This window comes from Lepidochelys olivacea (genome assembly GCF_965140295.1).
Source record: "Lepidochelys olivacea isolate rLepOli2 genome assembly, chromosome: 1".
NCBI classification, from domain to species: domain Eukaryota; kingdom Metazoa; phylum Chordata; order Testudines; family Cheloniidae; genus Lepidochelys; species Lepidochelys olivacea.
This window is the reverse complement of record NC_140411.1, coordinates 343,382,081-343,403,259: the sequence shown is the minus strand read 5'-3', so window position 1 is coordinate 343,403,259 and position 21,179 is coordinate 343,382,081. Positions and strand designations below refer to the sequence as shown.

The 21,179-nt window shown below is 43.9% G+C and overlaps 1 protein-coding gene across 5 annotated transcripts in view; it reads left to right on the top strand.

Annotated features, from left to right (window-relative positions):
* Positions 1–236: 236 nt before the first annotated feature.
* The window catches only part of LOC311528549 (store-operated calcium entry regulator STIMATE-like), a 71,572-nt gene continuing 50,629 nt past the window's right edge, over positions 237–21,179 (top strand). Inside the window, exon 1 of one of the 5 annotated variants that reach the window (XM_084643719.1) lies at positions 237–486. In XM_084643719.1, coding sequence (XP_084499845.1) covers positions 300–486 — 187 coding nt within the window. In that variant the 5' untranslated portion in view covers positions 237–299. The remainder of the gene's footprint in view (positions 487–21,179) is intronic. The other 4 variants (XM_084643721.1, XM_084643722.1, XM_084643718.1 and 1 more) reach the window with 4 other exon arrangements.

Below are 21,179 nucleotides of genomic sequence, written 5' to 3'. Positions count from 1 at the left end.
CCTCCCGCCTAACCAGCCCCGCTTCCTTCCCCAGAATGACCCCCCAACCTGGCCCTCCCCGTTCCCCAGAATGACCCACCCGGATCCTCCCCCCTGCTCCAGAACAGCCCCTCTCCCCTCACCCCCAGCCTGGCCGGGGAGGGGCAGGGCGTGTCCGGACTGGAGCCCGCCTCCCATTGAGCCCCGTCCCTGCCGCCCCCCTCCCCAGGGAAGCTACATCCGACCCCGGGCAGGGGCCGCTCCCTCCCCCCCCAGGACGCAGCAGCGCTGGCGCTCGGCGCTGCACGGAGCCGGCCGGGATGCCTCCCCCCCCCTCCCCGCAGCCCGCTCCGGGCCCCGCCCGGCCCGCCGCCGTGACCGAGACCGGGCTCCTGGGGACCCCAGTGAAAATCCAGCCGCACGGCTGCGATAGCGGGGCGCTGCTGGGCAGGCTCGGGGTGCTCGTCCAAGCCCTGCTGGCCACGGTGGCCTTCAGCACCCTGATGTGTGAGTACCCGCCCCCCGCTTCCCCCAAACCTCTCCCCGGGGCTACACGTACTCCGCGTGGGGTGGGGAGAAGCCGCCAACGCCTGGATCAATTAGTCGCCCGGGCTTTGCTCACAGCTGGGCTGGGCGCCGTTCGCGTGTTCTGTTCGGTACCATTTCGGCAGCTACCGGGAGGTCTGTTTTTACAACTTTTTGGTTTTTATCCATTGAATATATATATATTTTTTTACACTTTGCAGGCCCTGGTGGGAGGGCGTCAGACACGTAAAAGGCCCAGGCAGGGGTACGGGAACAATTTGTATAGTGCAGGGGTTCTCAGACATTTGTACTGGTGACCCCTTTCGTTGAATCATAGACTATCCGGGTTGGAAGGGACCTCAGGAGGTCATCTAGTCCAACCCCCTGCTCAAAGCAGGACCAATCCCCAATTTTTGCCCCAGATCCCTAAATGGCCCCCTCAAGGATTGAACTCACAACCCTGGGTTTAGCAGGCCAATGCTCAAACCACTGAGCTATCCCTCCCTGCGAAAGCCTCTGTCTGCGACCCCACTTTTAAATTAAAAACCTGTTCTTTACATATTTAACACCATTATAAATACTGGAGGCAAAGTGGGGTTTGGGGTGAAGGCTGATAGCTCGTGACCCCCTATGTAATCACCTCATGATCCCCAGTTTGAGAACTCCTGGTATAGAGGGGCTGCTGAGAGCCATTGAAGCAAACTGTAAACCCAATATAGAATGGAAACCATGCCCCTAGTTCCAGCACCTACGGACACAGGAGTCCCTAGGAAGCCAGCGTATAAACACAGATCTCTTTGCGTTAAAGACAAAAAAACCCCTCCCTTCCTGTTTAACATTAAAGGGTTGTAAAGCTGAAAGTCTAAGCTTGGCAGCAGATTCCAAAAGTTAAAACTTTAACCTTAAAAGACAAGGTGTCAGCGTCCCAGGTCAAAATATACAATTGGAATATCTTTAAATCAAACTCTAGTAAGTTCTCTAGCAGCATTTTTCTTGCTTTGCCTCTCTGTGAATTTTGATGATCAGCGGGGGAAATATTTTTGTCGGTTTGTGTGTGTTCAGTGAAATCAACATTTACTGGGAAAAAGAATCAAATCCTTCCAAGCCTGCTTTCAATCAAGTGTCTTAAAACTTTAGCAAAGGTCAGGTATTATTAACAGGTTTTTTGTTGTGTGATCTGTCCCCCCACTCTCTCATCATGTCTTTGATGTAGGAAAGGTGGGTTGTGTCCAACTCCTGTGTTCTCATGTCTTGTGTTTACATTTAAAAACTACTTTAAATGTCTGGTCTGATTTTTTATTTTTTTGGGAAGGCTGTTCCCTGTTGCTAGGCTGTGAGACGCCAGGTATACCTTGCAGAGAACGGGCATGCTTTTGAAAGGGAGGCTGTAAACTTTGTGTTCATGCATATTTAGGTTTTCTTCCATGGGTTGTGGCTTGCGAATATCTCAGATCACCAACGCAGTGGGAGCAAAGGTAAAACTCTAATCTGTTTATACTGCCTCTTGCATTTCTGGTTGGACAATGAGAATTACTTTCTCATCAGAGTATGTTTTAGTCCAAGAGCCTCTATTGGGCTATAATGCTGCAATTTTTGGGTTGCCAACATGGAAAGAGAAAAGGTGTCCTTAAAAGATGTTTCTGTTTGACCTTTTGCAAAGAGGCATTTCTATTGTTTCTATATATTGTAAAAGGTGTCTGATGGGAGCAGGGATTAATAAAATGTAATTTAAGTTCAAATCCTGATACACACTCCAAAGATCAGTAATTGATTATATTATACAGTGTGGTCTCTGGTGTGCTGAAAACATATTTTAAATAAAGGAAATGATTAGATGCATTAGATTACACCCCTATTATTCCTAATGGCTGTTAAAGTAGACAAGATCCTGTTAGCACACCTAAAACGTGAGTGTTCAAAGGAGTGGACAATCTATAGTAGATCTTGGAGTGTCAGGGTGGTGATAATGGAGTAGGTTTAAGCTACTTCTGTCTTCTAATGGTCTTGGGTTGGGGTTAGCACTGCTGTTGGGAATGTGATAATCTGTGTGCCTTCCAAATAAAAATAACTTTAAAACATGTTAATGGCAAGTGCAAAAAGACTGTGAAAGGCTGGGTTTTGGCTGTCTTCATCAGGATGTAGAGACCAGAGACCTTTATGTGTGGCTTTACAGTGTGTAACCACTTACTACTGACATGGTAGTGTCTTGCACCCGCTTTGCACAGGGGTAAATCATTACACATAGTGCATGATAATGGAGCGTAGCCCCAGTAGAATTAATATTTGTCTGTAATGGGAGCTGTCTCCAGAAGTCAGACATTGCGGCCAGAGTATAAACACAGATCTCTTTGAGTTAAAGACCAAAAAAACCCTCCCTCCCTGCTTAACATTAAAGGGTTCTGTGTTGCAGAAGCGGATTATAACTGAAAGTCTACACTGTGGCTAACCCTGCACAATAGGTTTAACTTGTGAGCCTGAACATGGGATTTCCTATCTTGCTTGCACCATTTTTTCCTCAGCATAATTTAAAAAAAAATAAAACAAAAAAAAACAAACTCTAAACACAAACTCATAATATATACATTGCTGAGGAGGCTAGAATAGATTCTGGGTAAATACATATTAAGGGACCTGACACTTGTTCTCAAGATTATTGCCACAGATCCTAATTTGATTGTAATTAAATACAAAGTCATCGAAGTGGGTTATTTCCCGGGTCTGCGTTCTCGGTTACTCTTCGAAGCCATAGCCAAGTTCAGTGCTTTGTCGTGATGAGGGAAAGGTCATTCGTTGTTGGTTTATACTAGTGAGAAGATAAAACTAACATAACAGAATGGACTGGCAGCAAATACAATGTTGCTTAATTGGAACTGTATGTTTTCCACATATTGCTCTAATACCAAAGATGACTTAAGCTACAAAGTCACTGGAGATTTAAAACCCCAGAACAGAGTTTACCAAATAGTCAATTCAAATGAAGAGAGGTGGAAATTATTGCTAACAATGGAGGAACAAGAGCCTGGTATTAGTGGAGGATGGGGAGAGAATTCACTGGATAGTTTTAATTTGAGGCTCCTGACTAATGCAACTGATAGCTTACTATTAAGGTGCTAATGAGTAAGAGTGAGGCCAGGGGGATGGTCTGGATAAGGCCACCGGAGCAGGAGTCAGGCTGCCTAGGCCAATAACTTGCTGATCTTGAGTAAGTCACTGCACCTTTCTGAGGTTCTGATTCCCCTCTGTCTTACCTATTTATACTGTAATCTCTTTGTAATTGGGACCATTTGTCACAATGTTATACAGCGCCTAGCACAACGAAGCGCTGAATTTGGCTATGGTTTCTAAGAGTAACCGAGAATGCAGACCAGGGAAATAACCCACTACCTTCCCTAATCAACGGAGGGACGCACCCCACCCATGTATTTATTCTCTACACCAATACTGACTTGGACTCTTAATACATTCCATGGGTGGCATACCTGAGCCCACTTATCCACTGACGTTTTAAAAACTCCCACACCCCAATCTGGATCTATGCTGGTTATGTGACATGTATGTACCTCATGAACCTTGCAACTGATACTTGCAATCCCCCATAACCCAAGCCTGATCCCAGATGTACAGTACCTTTCCTCTTAACTTGTGTAAATTTGATTTTAAACATTAACTTTAATAAAAAATTTAAATCTGGTCTTATCAGTTTAATATCTGACGTGTCCTTTATTTGAGGACTGTATATTAAATTGATTTTTGGAACAGGGGGATGGAATAGACGCTTGCTCTGTCCACCCCATGCATCAATCTGGTATTGCAGGGGGAAAAAAAAACACAGGTGGAATAGGGAGAGGAGCAGGAAAAACTTGTATCTGAAACTTCTCTAAAATCTCAGAAGCAAACTTCTCCCATCAAATGTATCCAGACTTGCCAACTCTAGTTGGAGAGAGGCTTTCTGAGCGCATCTGACTCTGGGAAGCCATTGAATAAAAGATTTGTTTACATAACTATACAGACTAGTTTGTGGGGGAGGAGACGGAAGTAAAGGTATGTATCTGGAAGTGGGTAGTGTAGGTTTTAGAGGTAAGCTGGGATCAGTGCGGTAAATAGGAGGAGACTAATTTGCAATCTGTAGTCCTTGTCCTCCAAATATCTCAAAATACATCTTAGCCTATGACTAGAGCAGGGAGTCTTCTGGGTTCTTTTCATGACTTTGCCACAGACTTCCTTGGACAAGTTGTTTAACCTTTCAGTGCCTCTGTTTCCTTATCTGTAAGATAGCTGGGTGAATACTTCCTTGGGGTAATATGAGGCTCCATGAATGGTTATAAAGCTCTACTTCTTTAGACAAGTGAAACATTATTAACCAAACTTACTATGTCCTCATGAGGTAGGTATGCATTGCCAACAGTGATTTAGGGTGGGTAAACTGAGGCACAGGACAGTTAAGTGGCTTGCCCAAAGTTGCACAACCAGCCAGGAATAGAACTAGGCATCTGTCGTTGCTGGAACAGGAGTAGAGATGACGAAGTAAGACCTGAAAAGATCTGGAGAAGCATCCAAACTTTGAGGCTTATTTGTATCTCTGGACCTTTTGGAGAGAATAATTTCAAAACCAGGACGCAGCGGTTGCAATCTTAAGGGGAAGTTTTTCAGAATAAACATTTTAATAAAACCTCTGAAATTCCTTTCCTGGATTACTAAAATAATTGAATTATTCAAGCTGGGAAATCTGTCTCTTTACTGTCTGTATTTTGCTGAGTTTGGTCAATGAAAATAGACTAACACAGTTCACCGGATTAATCTGTTTTTGTCCAATTTAACTGATGCTAACACATGGTGCAGTATCTGGCTTCCAAACTGTGCAGGGAGATGGCTTAAATCTGTTACAGTTAGAGCTTTAACTGAAACAGTTTAGTGGTTATGTTTTATAAAAGCTTTTCACAAATCCTGCACTTTAGATCAACTGTTATGTCCCTCTGGCCCGCTAGCAGCAAAGAACAAATAGCGTGAAATTTCTTTGAACTTGCCAATTTGCTAATGGCAACAACATGGGAAGGATTCCCAGTGATGAGGGGTGAGTCATTTTGTGTAAATAAAGAAGCATATGGATAAACTAGAAGCAGTGAATCGAAACAGAGCATGTCTGTCCAAATGGAACATGCTACGTCTACTCTGATCAGGGAAGAGGCTGAACTGTTAGCTTCAAGGATTGTTTGCAACAATCTGTAATTGCAACAGGGCATTTGGCTGCATTGTCAGGAGGGTAGAATACAAGTAAAGAACGAGGATGGTGTATTGGGCGCGAGTGGGTCAGAATACTTTCTGCTCCTCTTTCATAGCAAGGTTACTTAGCTTGCTGGAGATGCAGAATAGAGGCAATATACTGGGAAAATTTGTTCTGAAAACAGCATCAAGCAGCAGTGTTTATAGTCCTAGAGCAGTGGTCTTCAAAGTGCCTTTGAGAAGAAGCTTTCATAACAAAGGTGGCTTTGGATAAAGTGGAGCAAGACAAACAAGAGGACTCCAGAGGAGAGGAGAAATATTGTCTGAAATGAAGTGTAAATTGTTAATTGTAAACTCGTTCGGTTCTGTTCAGGTTCATACCACATCCTTCACCCTGCTGGTATCTAAAGTTACAGAACAAGCTGAAATATACACCACCATCTCTAGGAGACAGCTTCTGCTATGGCATGCCAAAGAAACATGGCCTCTATGGAAACAATCGGCTGTTGGTCCTGGTTGTTAGGATAAGCAGGATCCATCTCTTACAGGACCAGGAGAGAGCACTCCAGGTTGGGCTGAGTTAGGAAATTAATTTCCCAGGCCAAGACCGCCCACCATCCCAGAAGGGACTGGCAATATGTCCCACAATGCCCTGAGAAAGCTAGCCTAGAGCAGCACAGTGAGTTGTGGTGCTAAGAAGCATAGATTATGCACCCAGAAACCTGTGTGTCAGGACTAGACACGTTCCAGTGTAACCCCAGCTAAATTGGGAAATATCCTTGCGGTAACTGCAGGATTTGAAAAAAAGGATGTTTCCAAAGTGTGCGGGTGCTATTGATGGCATATATATACTCGCCTAATACCTGCCATTCAGAGGAGAGAGTAGATTTACAGGAAAGGCTATTACTGGGTGATTACTCAGACCCGTGTGAACCGATGTGGCAGATTCATGAACATCTATGTGGGATGCACTGGCAGACTGGCAACTGCTTGGGAAACAGAAAGGGCCAGGGGGTGGCGTGGGGAACGGTACAATGACAGATTTGCGTATGTCCTGTTCTCGTACTCTGCCTTCCTGTCTGGAGTCCTGTGCAATGAGTCCTGCACTTCTGGCTGGCTAAAATGCATGGTGAGGAGGGGTGGAGTGCAGTGGGTAAGGGTCGTAGTTTGCAGGACTGGGTGGTGAAGGTACAGGTGTTGGAGGCAGCTGGTGGCAATAAGAAATTGGATGTTGGGGAAAACGGGTTGGAGGTGACATGGGGGCACAAGGGAAAGAGTTTTGGGACAAGGGCTGCAATGGGGGGCAGGCGTGGAAGTCCTCCACCTGCATGGCTACGAGCGTCAGTATTGAGTCCGCTTGGCGCTCCATGATGCTTAGCAGCCGCTCCGTGCTTTGGTGCCGGCGATCCGCATTCTGCTGGCGGACCCTCCTTTCGCTCTCCCGCCACTCCTGCGCTTTTCGATTTTCATTAACGGACTGCTGCATCACTTCATGCAGCATGTCCTCTTTGCTTCTATGTGGCCGCTTCCTAATTCTTTGGAGTCTTTCAGCCGTTGATAACAAGGACGGCTGAGGTCTCAAGGTTGCATCTGTAAAGCCAAAATGCAACACTTAACAGAGGCAGCATTGTTCACACCAGACAGAGCAATGATTCCCCTGTACTTAAAGTAGACAAGCGCAGTCTACACAATAGCAGAAATTGCCTGTCCCAAAGCAAGTGCACATAACCCACAGGCACCTCAAAATGGTGAGTAAGCACAGGGGCAAGGGGGACTGGTTGTTTCATGGCCGTACTGTCCTCTGGTTTTCTGTGCCTGGGGGAGAGCCAACGGCTGCAGGGCCCCCTATACTGACCACTGTCCCCACATTTTCCACAGGAGTTCATCCTGGAAGATATCTCGCTGCTGAGGGTGACCTGGAAAGCAAGGGAGGGTCTTCTACTGCAATGCAGCTTCCTCCCTGGCCCATATGGAGCTTGCTTGTGTGTAGCAATGGTCCCCCTGCCCTTCACGGCACAGTGGCATGGACACATTAGCCTGACTGGGACAAGGAGCACTGAACTAGAGCTTAAGGTTTGATGTGAGAGGCTTTGAATTAGTGCACTTGCATCTTTCGCTCTTCAAATCCTTCTTGTGTGTCTTGGGTGGGCTTTTTACGTCTGTTCTGTCAAACATCACAAACCAAGTGCAACCAACTGATCAACTTACTACAAGAGGAATGGTTGTTCAACTTGACAGTTTCCATTCTGTTGTTGGAGCTGTTACAACAAAGGGACTTTTCTAAAGGTTTGAGATAGAAACTTTCCCTTCCTCTTGTCAAGTACATTTGAAAGGAGATCTTTTATTCGTAAAATACTGGAATTTACGGAGCATACCGTACATGTTCCATGCACAAAAGTCAGGGTAGGATCTGGCTAAATAGGTCTAATTTTAAAAAACTGATAACTTTGTATCAAGCTTTTCAATTTTGATCTTTAATTTTGTGATTACATCTTTTGAAGGCTGGCTTAAACAAATTATTGTAAACTAGATGCAAAACAGGCTGGTTCCTAAATTATAGCATGCAGATTCTGGCTTCTGAGGAGCATAAATATGATGATTATAGAGATCTAACTTGAACCAAAACTACATAAATCTCCTAGTTTCTTTAACGCAAGTATTGCAAAGCCTCAAAGAATTAGGAATGACAGTGTTGCTTTCTTCTAACTGAACAAGGAGCGTAATTAGGAACTTAATTAGACCAATCAAAACAAGATTATTATCCTTAAAGCTGCTCTTGCTCCCTCGTGAACTACAAAGCGCCTGCTTAACCCCTTTTCCCAAACCCCTCCTGCCGGGCTTCCTGCATCAGCTTGTGAGGAAACATTGCACATCACAACTTATCCCTGTATTTTTTCCTGATAGGCAGGTTTAACCAGAACTTAAAATTTAAACGAATTACAGCCCCAGGTCAGTTAGTGACTCCTTCACTCATCCACTTCTGTTCATCTTCTGCATTTGAGGAGGATTGTGTCCAGTTGACTGACTCCAATTGATCAAATCCTTAAGATGTAAGCACCTGTTCACTTAAAACCATTTCTCAAACCTCAGTGGCTGGACTGCAGAATGAAACATTTTGAGGGGTTGGAGGTAGACAGTCCATGAAAGGATATCTTTTATGCAGTGGTCCAAAGAATGACTGATGGAGAAACACTGGATAACAAGTGCTCCCTTTGCACAGCTGTCACGTGGGACATCTGGAGGTGCCGTCTGGCTTTACAGGTTATCGAACTGAATGGGGCAGAAGGGTGGTCTAGCAGTTGTCATTCAGGGCAGCGTAGCTGGGAGGTGTAATTCGCAGCTTGCTGAGACATACACACTTTAGCGCCACTTCAGCTAGCGTGTCATAAATAGCAGTGTGGCCGCAGTGGGTTGTGCTAGCTGCCCAAGTCCGGCCCCATCTGATATCTTAGGTACATAGTTGGGCGGCTCGCCTCCAGCTCATGCCGCCACAGCCAGATTGTTCTTTTGAGTGAGCTAGCTGCAGCAGAGCTAATGCGTATACATCTACCCAGCTTGGAATTGCACATCCCAGCTGAAGTGTAGACATAGCGCCTGGGTTGCCAAATCCTGCAACATGAAACTTAGGACAGTTGAGGTCCTAAAGCCCCACCTCCTGGAGTCTCTTGCTTATAGGAAACTCTCAGCTTTTGTTTAAAAGAAAGATTCTAACCTTCATGGTTACAGAGGAAGGATTGAAAATGTGACCAGAGGTTACCCAAAAGGCAAATAAAACCCCAAATCTTTTAAATGTCATGATTTTTTTTGGTGCAGGACTTGTGGTTTTCGTACTTCTGGTGTTGGTAATACTGAGTCGCTGGACTAGGACTTGGTCTTGGGTTTAGTTCTGGGATCTGCTAGACTTTCTTTGTGATGGAACAACTCACTGAACCTACCTGTGCCTCAGGTCCCTGTCTGTAAACTGCAGATAATGCTTTCCTGCCTCACAGGGGTCTTGTGGCGATAAAGCTCAATCATGATGTGGGGGGGGGGGCTGATAAATACCAAAATGGGTCTAGATAGTGGTGGAGCTCATAGCCCTGGTCTCCTCTCTGAGGCATGGCTTTAAACTGAGACCAGGTCAAAAATTCCATATCTGGGGAAAAAAGCTAATCTGGGAGTTACAACTTGGTCTGATCATGCCCCTGCATATATCAGACTAAAAGACTGAGGCTCTGTGCAAAAACAAAGGGCCTGGTGGTTTAATAGACCTTTGTTATATGAATCCCTCAGAATTCAAGTGCTGGAAGAATATTTTCAGAAATTTAGAGAAGAAAATAAGGATTGGCTCCATAGAAGTATTCTCTGGGATCCTGGAAAGGTGGTAATGTTGGGGTGGAGGAGTGGGGAAATACTTATCATACCTCATAAGATATCATACCTCAAAAAGACGAGCACTCTTGAAGAAGAGAGTTTGGTTAAAGAACTGTTTTGGAAGGTAGACCTAAATCTACAAGAGGTCGTTGAAGTTGTAATTAAGAATTAAAAATCCAGTAACGCTCCAGATCCTAACAGGTTTGCTGGGGAGTATTACAGAGCTCTAAAGCAAGAGTTGGTCCTTGTTGTGACTGAATTGTTTAATGGCATATTGTAGGGGAGCAAGGGTCCAGAGTCATGGAAAAGGCAAAAACTGTGGTCATTGCCAAAGAAGGAAAGGGTCTTAAGTGCACCATATAGACCTATTTCTTTAATGCACATGCTAAAATTTATGCAGAGGTGCTAGCAAACGGCTTGAGTGTCGTTTTTCCCAACTATGTTCACCCTGACCAATCTGCATTCGTTGCTGGCAAGCATCTATTTGATAATATGAAAAGAGCTCTGAATTTGACCTATAATGTTAATTCTAGCAATTCTTTCTGTGCACTGCTTTCTTGGATACTGAGGAAACCTTCAACGGTCTGGAGTGGGAGCACCTTAGACAGATTTTGGTGAGGTTTGGTTTTGGAAATCCCTTTTATGGGGCAGGTTGGTCCTACATACTCACCCTTGTTGGTTTGCTTTGACTAATAGTGATCAGTCCTTTTAATTTGTTTAGGGATATAAGACAGGGTTATCTGTCATGCCTCCACTCTCCTGTTTCCCCTGGGAATACATTTGCAATAAATGTGAGAAACAGCCCCTTGGTAAAGAACATCAAAATGCCTTCTGGAGTAGAACACAAAATAGCTTTGTGTGCTGATGATGTCGTATTGTATTTGCAGAATCCAGATGCCTTGTTCAAAGTTACAGAACAAATGATTTTGTAATTTGGGCAGGTATCGGACTTCAAAATAAACTACAATAAAGCTGAAATGTTATCAATTAACATTCCTGAAGGAGTCAAAGCAAACTGCTGTCCACTATGTAAATTTAAGTGGGTAAAGGAATCTTTAAAATATTTAGAAATAAATATTGTGGAGAAAGATAAAAATCTTAAGGCAAATTGCCCTCCAGTGTTAAATAACATAGTAAAAGAGTTGGAAGAATGGAATACAGATGCTCCCCGACTTACACAATCGTTCCATTCCGGAATGCCTTGCATAACTCAAATTTTGCACAAGTCGGAAACATATACCTGACTGTTATGCAAAAAACCCAAAAACAACAACAAAACCCTCCTATTTGTAGCTTATGGAACTTTTTCCGTAAGTGCGGATTTGCGTAAATCGGGTCTTGCGTAACCCAGGGAGCGTCTGTATGAAATTTCTTGGCTAGGTAAGATATCCTCAGTAAAGACACACCTCCCACAGTTGTTGTTTTTGTTTCAATACATCCCTGTTGGTATCCCTGACATGACATTAAAAACATGACAGGATCAGCTATTAAAACTCATATGGAAACACAAAAGACACAGGTTGAGTTCTAAAGTTCTTTTTAAGTCTACAAAGTAGGGTGGACTCGCTTTCCCTAATTTGGCCTCTTATTATTATCATCACGTATCACCATTAAAAGATGTGGTCCGTTGAGTTAACAGTAGACCATCCAAACGCTGGGTAAAACTCCAACAAGACTGGAGCCCAGATATAGCTATTCATAGTGATTGTTGGGTTAAAAAATAAATTAGGTTACCAAAGATAAAATTAAATTACCCATTTATCCAGATCACCTTAATAGCTTTGGATAAGTTTTTTGAGATTCCCGTTGTCAAGGCCCTCACCCTAAGCTATTTTCATTAATAATCAGTAATGTATTCCTAGGAAATGTGAGTAAGAGCTGAGATAACTCAGTTGGGACAGCTGTTTCCAGGTGTCTGTTTTGAAATCATACTAAGAAATATGTAATAAGGTAAATAATGATCCCATATTTTCAGAGTTTACAACTCAAACATTCTATTGTGAAATCTGGATACAAGACAGCTCTTTCTAGACCTTTAACGGCATTTGAGGACTTGACCCAGGTGCAAGCTAGAATGAAAGGTTTAATTTCTAAGATATGTACAGTTTGATTGAAAAAGATGTTAAGGAAACAACCCAGATTAAAAGTTGTGAGAGGGATTTGCACAAAGAAATTGATCTGGATGAGTGGGTCTCTATATGGGAAATGGGACATACATCTTCAATTTGTGTAGCTCATAAGGTGTTTTCATAAATTACTATATAAATGGCATTTGACTCACTCATACTTCTGTTGCTAGGGATGCTCCCTTTTGGAGGGGTTTCAGGAAAAGGAAAACATAGTTGCACATCTGGTGGTTGTGTCCAGGAATTAAGCAGTTTGGGGAGGAAATTGTAAAAGAAATTCATCATCTGACAAAGTGCTGGCTTCCTAGCAGGTCAAGGAATCTCTTACTTAATGCAAAGGATCTACATTTTAAATAGAACAACACATTATTATTTTTTTTTTGTTAGCAGCTAGACCAGGGGTGGACAAACGTTTTGGTCTGAGGGCCACATCTGGGTGAGGAAATCGTATGAAGGGCCATGAATGTAGAGCTGGGGCAGGGGGTTGGGATGCAGGAGGGGGTGCGGAGTGCAGGAGGGGGCTCAGGACAGGGGGTTAGGGGGCTCAGGGCAGGTGGTTGGGATTCAGGAGGGGTTCAGGGTGCAGGCTCTGGCCCGGTGCCGCTTATCTCGAGTGGCTCTGGGGTGGCAGTGGTGCACAGCAGGGCTAAGGCAGGCTCCCTGCCTGCCCTGGCTCCATGCCACTCCTGGAAGCAGCTGGCACCACGTCCCTGTGGCCCCTGGGGGGGCAGAGGGCTCCATGCGCTGCCCTTGCCTGTGGGTACCATCCCTGAAGCTCCCATTGGCCGCAGTTCCCCGTACCTGGCCAATGGGAACTGTGGGAGGCGGTGCCTGCAGGCGAGGATAGTGCATGGAGCCCTCTGCCCCCCATTCTCCACGGGCCACAGGGATATGGTGCCAGCCGCTTCCAGGAGCAGCGTGGGGCCAGGACATGCAGGGAGCCTGCCTTAGCCCCGCTGCACCACGGAGCTGGCAATCCTGCGGGCCGCATTGAAAGCCCTGATGGGCTGGATCCAGCCCGTGGGCCGTAGTTTGCCCTCCCCCGAGCTAGACTTTGTACTGCACATTATTGGGGAAAAATGTGACTCCTCCTATGGAATTTCAGTATAGTAAAATATGCACAGTGCTTGTAATGGAAAAGCTTTCACACCAAGTACATACGCAAGAGAAAAACCAAAAAATACAGACACCACTGACTCTTGTGGGCCTACAGGTTCAGCAATCGCAGACCTGCCTCCCTTTGCAGTCCATGGAGAACTCCATTACAGTGCATTCTTAGGGCCCCCTCATGATTCCATGTAGCATCAGGGACCATAATCTTACCCTACCATTCCACCCCAGAGGAATTTAAGGACAACCACAGCTTCACATACTGCAACCGTGGCTTTTCCAGGTCAGTGTGTATAGGTAAAATGGGCATGAATGTTCTTTCCCTTAACTTAATAAATTAATGGAACAGAATTTTTCAGTGTATTTGGTTTTAAATTGCACAGGTTTTTCTTTACACTGGTTTTGTTACTGAATACAATTCTATTATTTGGAAAATTTAATTAATTGTGATTAGTTCACAACATATGCTGCAGAGTGCCTAGCAGTTCTGAAAGCACACACTTGTTACTGAACAGTGTGACGCAACTCATAGGATCATAGACAAACAGTGTAATAATAATAAATGTACAGCAAGCACTGTAAAATTAACAAGTGCATTGATAGTGCTTGTATTCATAGATGTACACCAAGCACCACACAATTCTTAACAGGCCTCAAAACTGCAGGGCCACATAGAGCACGGTAAACCACAATGCATTACTGTGTCTCCTTTTTAAAGTGCTCTCTCAAAGCCTCCCTGAGCTATATAGCTTCGTGTTGAGCTCTTCGGATAGCCCTCAGGTCGGGGATGTTCAAACTCGGCAGACAGCTGCTCCACCTCCACCATGGCAGCAACTTTTCTCCCTTTGCTTCACACACATTTATGCAGGAGGCAGCTACAACCCCTGAGATGTCTCCCCTTCCCTCCCACCCCCGAGATCCCACTTGTGAGTAAACAACGCCAGCGCCCCTTCGATCTACCAAAAGTGCATTGAGCTGTCATTCTGCACCTGCTGAGCCAGTAGCTGAATCTTTCCTTGGTGCTGTTGGGGTGGCTGGTGTATGGCTGATGACTCAGGAAGCAAGGGTTGGCTGGGTTACCCAGGATCACTACTGGCATTTCAACATCACCAACGGTAATCTGCTTGTCAGGAAAGAATATCCCGAAGCTGAAGCTTGAGCCCCAGGCCGAAGCCAAAGCCCAAGGGCTTAAGCCCTGGGTGATGGAGCTCAGGTTAGTCTCCCCCACCTGGGGCTGAAGCCCTTGGCTTTTGCTTTGTCTCCTTGCCCGAGGTGGTGGGGCTTGGGCTTTGGCAGGGCTTGGGTGGGTTCTGGCTTCAGACCCCCTCCTGGGGTCGTGTAGTAATTTTTGGTGTCAGAAGGGGGTCGCAGAGCAATGAAATTTGAGAACCCCTGACCTAGAGGAAGCACATCTAGTGGTAAGAGGATAGTTTAGCTTCCCTGACCAGTTTAATTCCGTGGCCCATTGGATCTCTGGCCTCTTCGTGAAAAGGTCAGCAAGGAGGTCAAGTGTAATGGTCATTCTGTGATGTGAATACTTGGAATGCAAGCTGCCAAGCTCACTTCACTTTACACAGACCATGGACAATCGGTCATATTGTAATGAATCTTTCCCAAGAATGTGGGCAGGACTTGAACTGATTAAACCAGAAAGGGGAAAGATCATATGCTATGATCCTGTGACATAGTTTCCCAGCTTCAGACTTTTCACTATTGGTTTTGCTCTCAATTACATTATAATAAGAAACATCAGAATGGCCTTACTGGGTCAGACTAGTGGTTCATCTAGACCATGACTGGTTGCAGATGCTTCAGGGGGGAATGAGCATATAATATAATACCTAGCTCTTGTACAGTGCTTTTCCACAATAGATCTCACAGTGCCCTCCAAAAGAGTAGCACTATCTCCATTTTATAGATGGGGAAATTGAGGGGCAGAGACTTGCACAGAGTCACCCAGTGGGCCACTGGCAGAGCTGGGACTAGAACCCAGGGTCTTCTGAGTCTAGTCCAGCGTTCTAGTCACTGGGCCGCAATGCCTGCTAGAAAGAAGCTAGAGATACAGTCCTAACTTTGGCTCAGGGCTGGCCAACACTTCAAAGTTAGGTTGACCTAACTACATCGCTCAGGGCTGTGAAATATTTCATGCCCAGTGTGACGTAGTAAAGCTGACCTAAACCCCAATGGAATTCTTCCATCGACCTAGCTACCACCTGTAGGAGAGATGGATTTCATACAGTGATGGAAGAACCCCTTCTGTCGCTATAGGAAGTGTCTACACTACAGTGGCACAGGCGCAGCGTTTCTAGCATAGACATATCCACGGTTTCTTCTCTACAGATAAATGTCCCCTTACCCTTTCTGGAACAGCACTCTGTTTTGTGTAACTGGTGTTATTCAGTTAGCCGGGTCTTAGATATATGTCCAGAACCCCTCCAGCTCAGGAGCCATTGATCTTGAGAGCCTTTCGCTCATTAGTTGCTTCAGACAGCTGTTCTCTCTCCCCTTCCATTTTCTCAGACCAAGCCATCTGGGAAGCCGTGTGTTTAGACTAATGGCCACCCCAGGTTTTGGCCTGTGTATCCTGCCTGTTGACTTGCTTAATCCTGTCTGGGGCTTGGAAGGCGAATCCTGTGTCTAAAAAAAGAACATTTCAGTGTAAATTGATATAGAAACATTTAAGTGTAAGACTATAATGTACATAAAGGGGGAAATATCCTTTGTTTCCTCTGAGCTCAGTAGGGGTCATCTTATTACTCTTGGCTGTTAGAGAAAGAATGTGGTTGCTTTATTCCTGCCTTCTAATGAGAGTGATAACTTCCTAGCCCTGGCATGTGTGTGTCAGAAGGTCAGGCCTGGAATCTGGCTAGGGACTTTCTTTTTACAACCGGATCAGATTTTTAAAATCTCAGACCTTGGCTAACAGGGAGTCCTCATGTTACGCAACTTATGGTCCATGAAACAGAGGCAAGAGCCAAGAATTTTAGGAAAAGAGTTGAAGAAGGCTTTTTTGGGGACAAAAATGAATGGGCTAGTTCATTCACTTCATACCCCTACTGGATGGGATCAGGACTGCTCAGTTAACTCCTAAGCCCTATATTGCTCACAGAGGGTTTGCCTTCAGCTCAAAGCCAGGAACGTATTGGTTTTTTCATTGGTTGGGGGGGGTGTGTGTGTGTGTGGTTTAATGGCAAGAACTGATTTTGATCCCTGCTGTCACTGAGGTTGCCCTTGATGGTCCCTGGAAACCTAGTGAGAACCGTAATTCCTGTTGGGGCAATGCAGCTTGCTGGTCAGAGTACTGGAATGGGAGTAGAGGGAAACCTGGGTTCTGTTGCCAGCGGACCTGTGCCACTGACCTACATGTGACCTTGGGGCAGTCCCCTCGCTTCTGAGTTTACCTATTTGGGAGAGTGAAGAATCCTTGGCCACCTTTTTATAAAGCATTGTAGTATCTACAGATGAAAAGCACAATATAAAAATCTTACTGTGTGGTTAGGAGGATGTTTGGTGTTTTATTGATATTGTTCTTATTATAATAGGCCTCTACACTTTGAAACCTACTTGCAGAGCTTAATTTACCGGAAAGACCCGAACAGACTACTTACTATCAGCTAGAACAAACAACCTACTTTTATAGACCTGAGCTCACTCTTTCTTCAGTCTACAGATCCATGCATTTTAAAGAAATGGTATTAAAGTGAAATTATGCATCACTCATAGCAGAAATGTGAATCTGGAGACCCATTTCAGCTACAGGCCATTATTAAGAAAAATCACTTTAATAATTGGAAAGATTAGAAACAGCCTGTATTCCTCCAGCCCGGAAAGGTGTATTACAGTATTTTGTATGAGACAAATCATGTAGAGCCACTTCAGTGTTGAAATGAGGTATGAAGAGGATCAGTCTTTTCAAAGTCTGTTTTATCACTGGCACTTGTCCTCCTGTCTATTAAGCATCCTGTTTCCATCCCATTTTAATGTTAAGTGTTAAAGAGGGCAGTCTTCTCTTTAGATCTCTCTGAAACTTTTTTCTTAATTGGAATGGTTGATTTCAACAGGTAGAAAATGGATCTTTAAAGCCTTTCACTAATTGCACATGCTGCTTTAAATTTGATCCATTTGTTTTGTAAAACCGAGAGGGAGGAACACAACTTAATTAAAACGTGCACGAAGTGTTTCAAAACTGGCCTGACTTAAATACTACTGAAGTGGTCACCGTTCCTTTAAACATGTTTCTAGGCCTTGGTGAGGATAAACACTAACTTCTAATATTAGTTGTCTTCAAACTTGGCATGAGTTGTGAATCTTTAAGATCTACAAACCGAAACAAGTTTGAAGAAAATGATTCAGTGGTTCTGATAGTCCAAATGTTTCACGCTGAATGGCCCTACATCTCATATGTCCCAGCAGGCTAAGTTACTCTAGTATTTTATGACATAATGGAAAAAAAATTCAAACTCACTAACTTTCAGGATGCAAAACTCTGATTTCTCCATTAATATGCCATCTTTCTAGGATGCCCATTAGAAGCAAGTCTAAGCGGCCATCAAGATGTACATGTGACAATGATCTTGGGTGAGCCATCAAGGATTGAACTTGAGACTTCTAGATTTAAAAATATGAGCATCTATTACTTGAGCTAAAGAACCAAAGTTCCTTTGCTCAAAGATTTATGAAACCACTACAGCCTATTTGGATTAACAATTGCTGAAATGGGACAAACACCTCTGCACTGACTACACTTGTTAGTTCATTGCTTTACTTCGTCCCCTCCTACTGTTACTTTTGCTAGTCACATGTTCAAAATTAGATTGTGACCACTTTGGGGCAGCTCCCATGTCTTTCTATTTGTCCTGTAAAGCTTCTTGAACACTTTCAAGTGCTGTGTACAACTGAATGGCTGAATAGTTCTCTGCCCATAGACCCATATAATGGAGGGACTATCCTAGATTCAGTCAGTTTGGTTAGTGGCTGAGTTGTGTACAATTTCTGCTCATGAGGTTCCAGTCAGCTGTGCTTGTGTTTATATTTTCAGAACTCCAAACTGCTGGACCAGTTTTTGATTGGTCTTTCCAAACAACTGATCTCCGGGCTGACACCAAGCATGACAAATGTGGGCTCCAAAGACACTCTGTGCCCAAGTTATAAGCAAAGGAAAGAGGGGTTATGAATGAAGCTGGACTCCACCTTAACTTTCGTGCATGCTCAGACATGCTACAGAAATCCTCACACCTATGCACCTATTAGAAAGAGATTAGGAATGTGAGCTCGGTCTGGTTTTTACTTGCTTTTCTACTCAGTAAATGCACATTTAGTAAATGAAACATGCAATCTGCATTATTTGTGTTACACTAGCACCTAGAGGCACCAAATGAGATCGGGACTCATTATATGTAGGCTTGGGAGGATTCGATTTTTATCCACAAATGTTGATTTGACTGTATGCATACAAACTGAGGGGAAAATTATTTCGATCAATAATAATCAACATTTACAGATAAGTAAAGAAAAATGCATCCTGAGACTGCATTAGTCAAAATCTATGACTTAGACTTTTGAATTAGGCTTGTTACAAATAGATGAATGAATAGTAAAAACGGGTTTGATCTGTTGATTTTAAGGATATTTGTATATTTTAACATGTGATGTTGGCAATTTGTTTTAACCATTAATAAAGATCTAGCTTTTTGAGTGCCTCTACTCCAGAAATTCCCAGCACTGTGAAAATTTAAATCAAATAAACTTCAGTTTTTTAAAATCATTTGGACAGATATCGAATTCATTCGAGCCTAATTGTATTAGGCACTAGATGGACACACAACTCGTCCTGCACCACTCTAAATAGACAAGCATTAGAAGAGAGGTGTCGGAGATGAAAGGACTGACCCAGCGTCACGCAGCAGGCCACAAGCACAACTGGGATTAGAATCCATATCTGTAGAGTCCCAGTCCAGTGCCCTATTGCCTAGAAGCCACTAGTCCATTCTGCACCATCCATTCAGTAGATGGGCGTGTGTCATGGCTTTACTTCATTTGCAGAAGGTCCCTGTATTCTTCCCAAAACATCATCCAGTTACTGTTCAGTCTGTATTTACTGGAAATATATTGTGGAAACTGCACTCTGGAAGAAAAAACTCATCTCTTCCCAGAGGGTTTTTCAGCTCTCAAAGAAACCAGAGTCATCTTTATGTGGATTTAACGTCGCCAATGACCTTTTAGGTCACAGCTGCTGAACTAGTTGCCTGCTTAAACCCCAGTAATCTTGGCTGGCTTTCTAGCTTTTAATTCAGAGACAGCCTGCCACAGCTCTACCCAGTAAATGCCCTATTAAGCAGTTAATTATTTCTCTATAATACTTGCTTTTATCTTTAATACAACAGTTTTACTGTCTCTGATAATTACAGTCTCGGATAACTCTCTTAAATCTAATGAGGCGTGACAAGCCGTGCTCAACAAGGCACCACGCCATTAACTTCTTACCTCTTCTTTGTCATCTTATCACACAGAATTACTGTCTTTCTAGCCTGAGCAGTTCTAGATACATAACGTGTCATTTTCCATTAGGGCAGCAATGAGAATGATCACGGAAGCTCCTGCTGCCAGGTTAATGGTCAGCTGCGTAGTTTGCTCAGTGGTCTGCCGGTGCTGTTAAACAGCTACTCCCTTCCAGTTTGATACATTTCTCTGCACTGCAGCTCTAACAGATCTTAGACGTGGGATTGAAGTACCTTTCTCCAGCTGAACAGCCTTGAACTGGCCCATAATCCTTTCTCTCATGCACAGAACAAGAGACACAAGTAGCCTTGAAATTTAATTTTATTGCAAAAAAGGCTCCGTTTCCATCCTTTGATAGCAAGCACTATGCACATTCTGTTGCAATAACGTGTCAGTCCTGTATAATCTCCATAGAGAAGTGGTGGCAGCTTGGAATGTTTCCAAACTAGACTGGAAATGGCACTTAAAGAATGTTGGGAATCATTAAGAAAGGGATAGATAAGACAGAAAATATCCTATTACTTCTATATAAATCCATGGTACGCCCAGATCTTCAATACTGTGTGCAGATGTGGTCGCCCCATCTCAAAAAATATATATTGGAATTGGAAAACATACAGAGAAGGGTAACAAAAATTATTAGGGGTATTAGGAGATATTAATAAGAATGGGACTTTTTTGGTTGGGAAAAAAGGGGACGACTAAGGGGAAGATATGATAAAGGTCTATAAAATTGTGACTGGTGTGGAGCAAGTAAATAAGTGTTATTTACTCCTTCTCATAACACAAGAACTAGGGGTCACCAAATGAAATTCATAGGCAGCAGGTTTAAAACAAAAGGAAGTATTTCTTCACACAACTCAGTCAACCTGTGGAAATTTTTGCCAGAGGATGTTATGAAGGCCAAGACTATAACAGGGTTCAGAAAAGCGCTAGATAAATTAATGGAGGACAGGTCCATCAATGGCTATTAGCCAGGATGGGCAGGGATGGTGTCCCTAGCCTCTGTTTGCCAGAAGGGAATGGGCAACAGGGGATGGATCACTCGCTGGTTACCTGCTCTGGTCATTCCCTCTGAGGTAATCTGGCATTAGAAGACAGGATACTGGGCTACATGAACCTTCGGTCTGACCCAGTGTGACCGTTCTTATGTGCTAATGCTTTGCTGGGTCCCGAGGCTACAATGCTAGAAAGCTTGACTGGATAAACTGGCAGGTCATTCACTATCTCTGGAGTCTAGAATCACCATGAGGCCTAGCATTTACAAACTTATCTGTATGATGAGCAATTTGAAGGAGTGCTATCATGGGGAGAGAAGACTGGAAGTTGGGTCTCCAGCCCAGCAAACGTAGTTTAATGTCCAGTGTC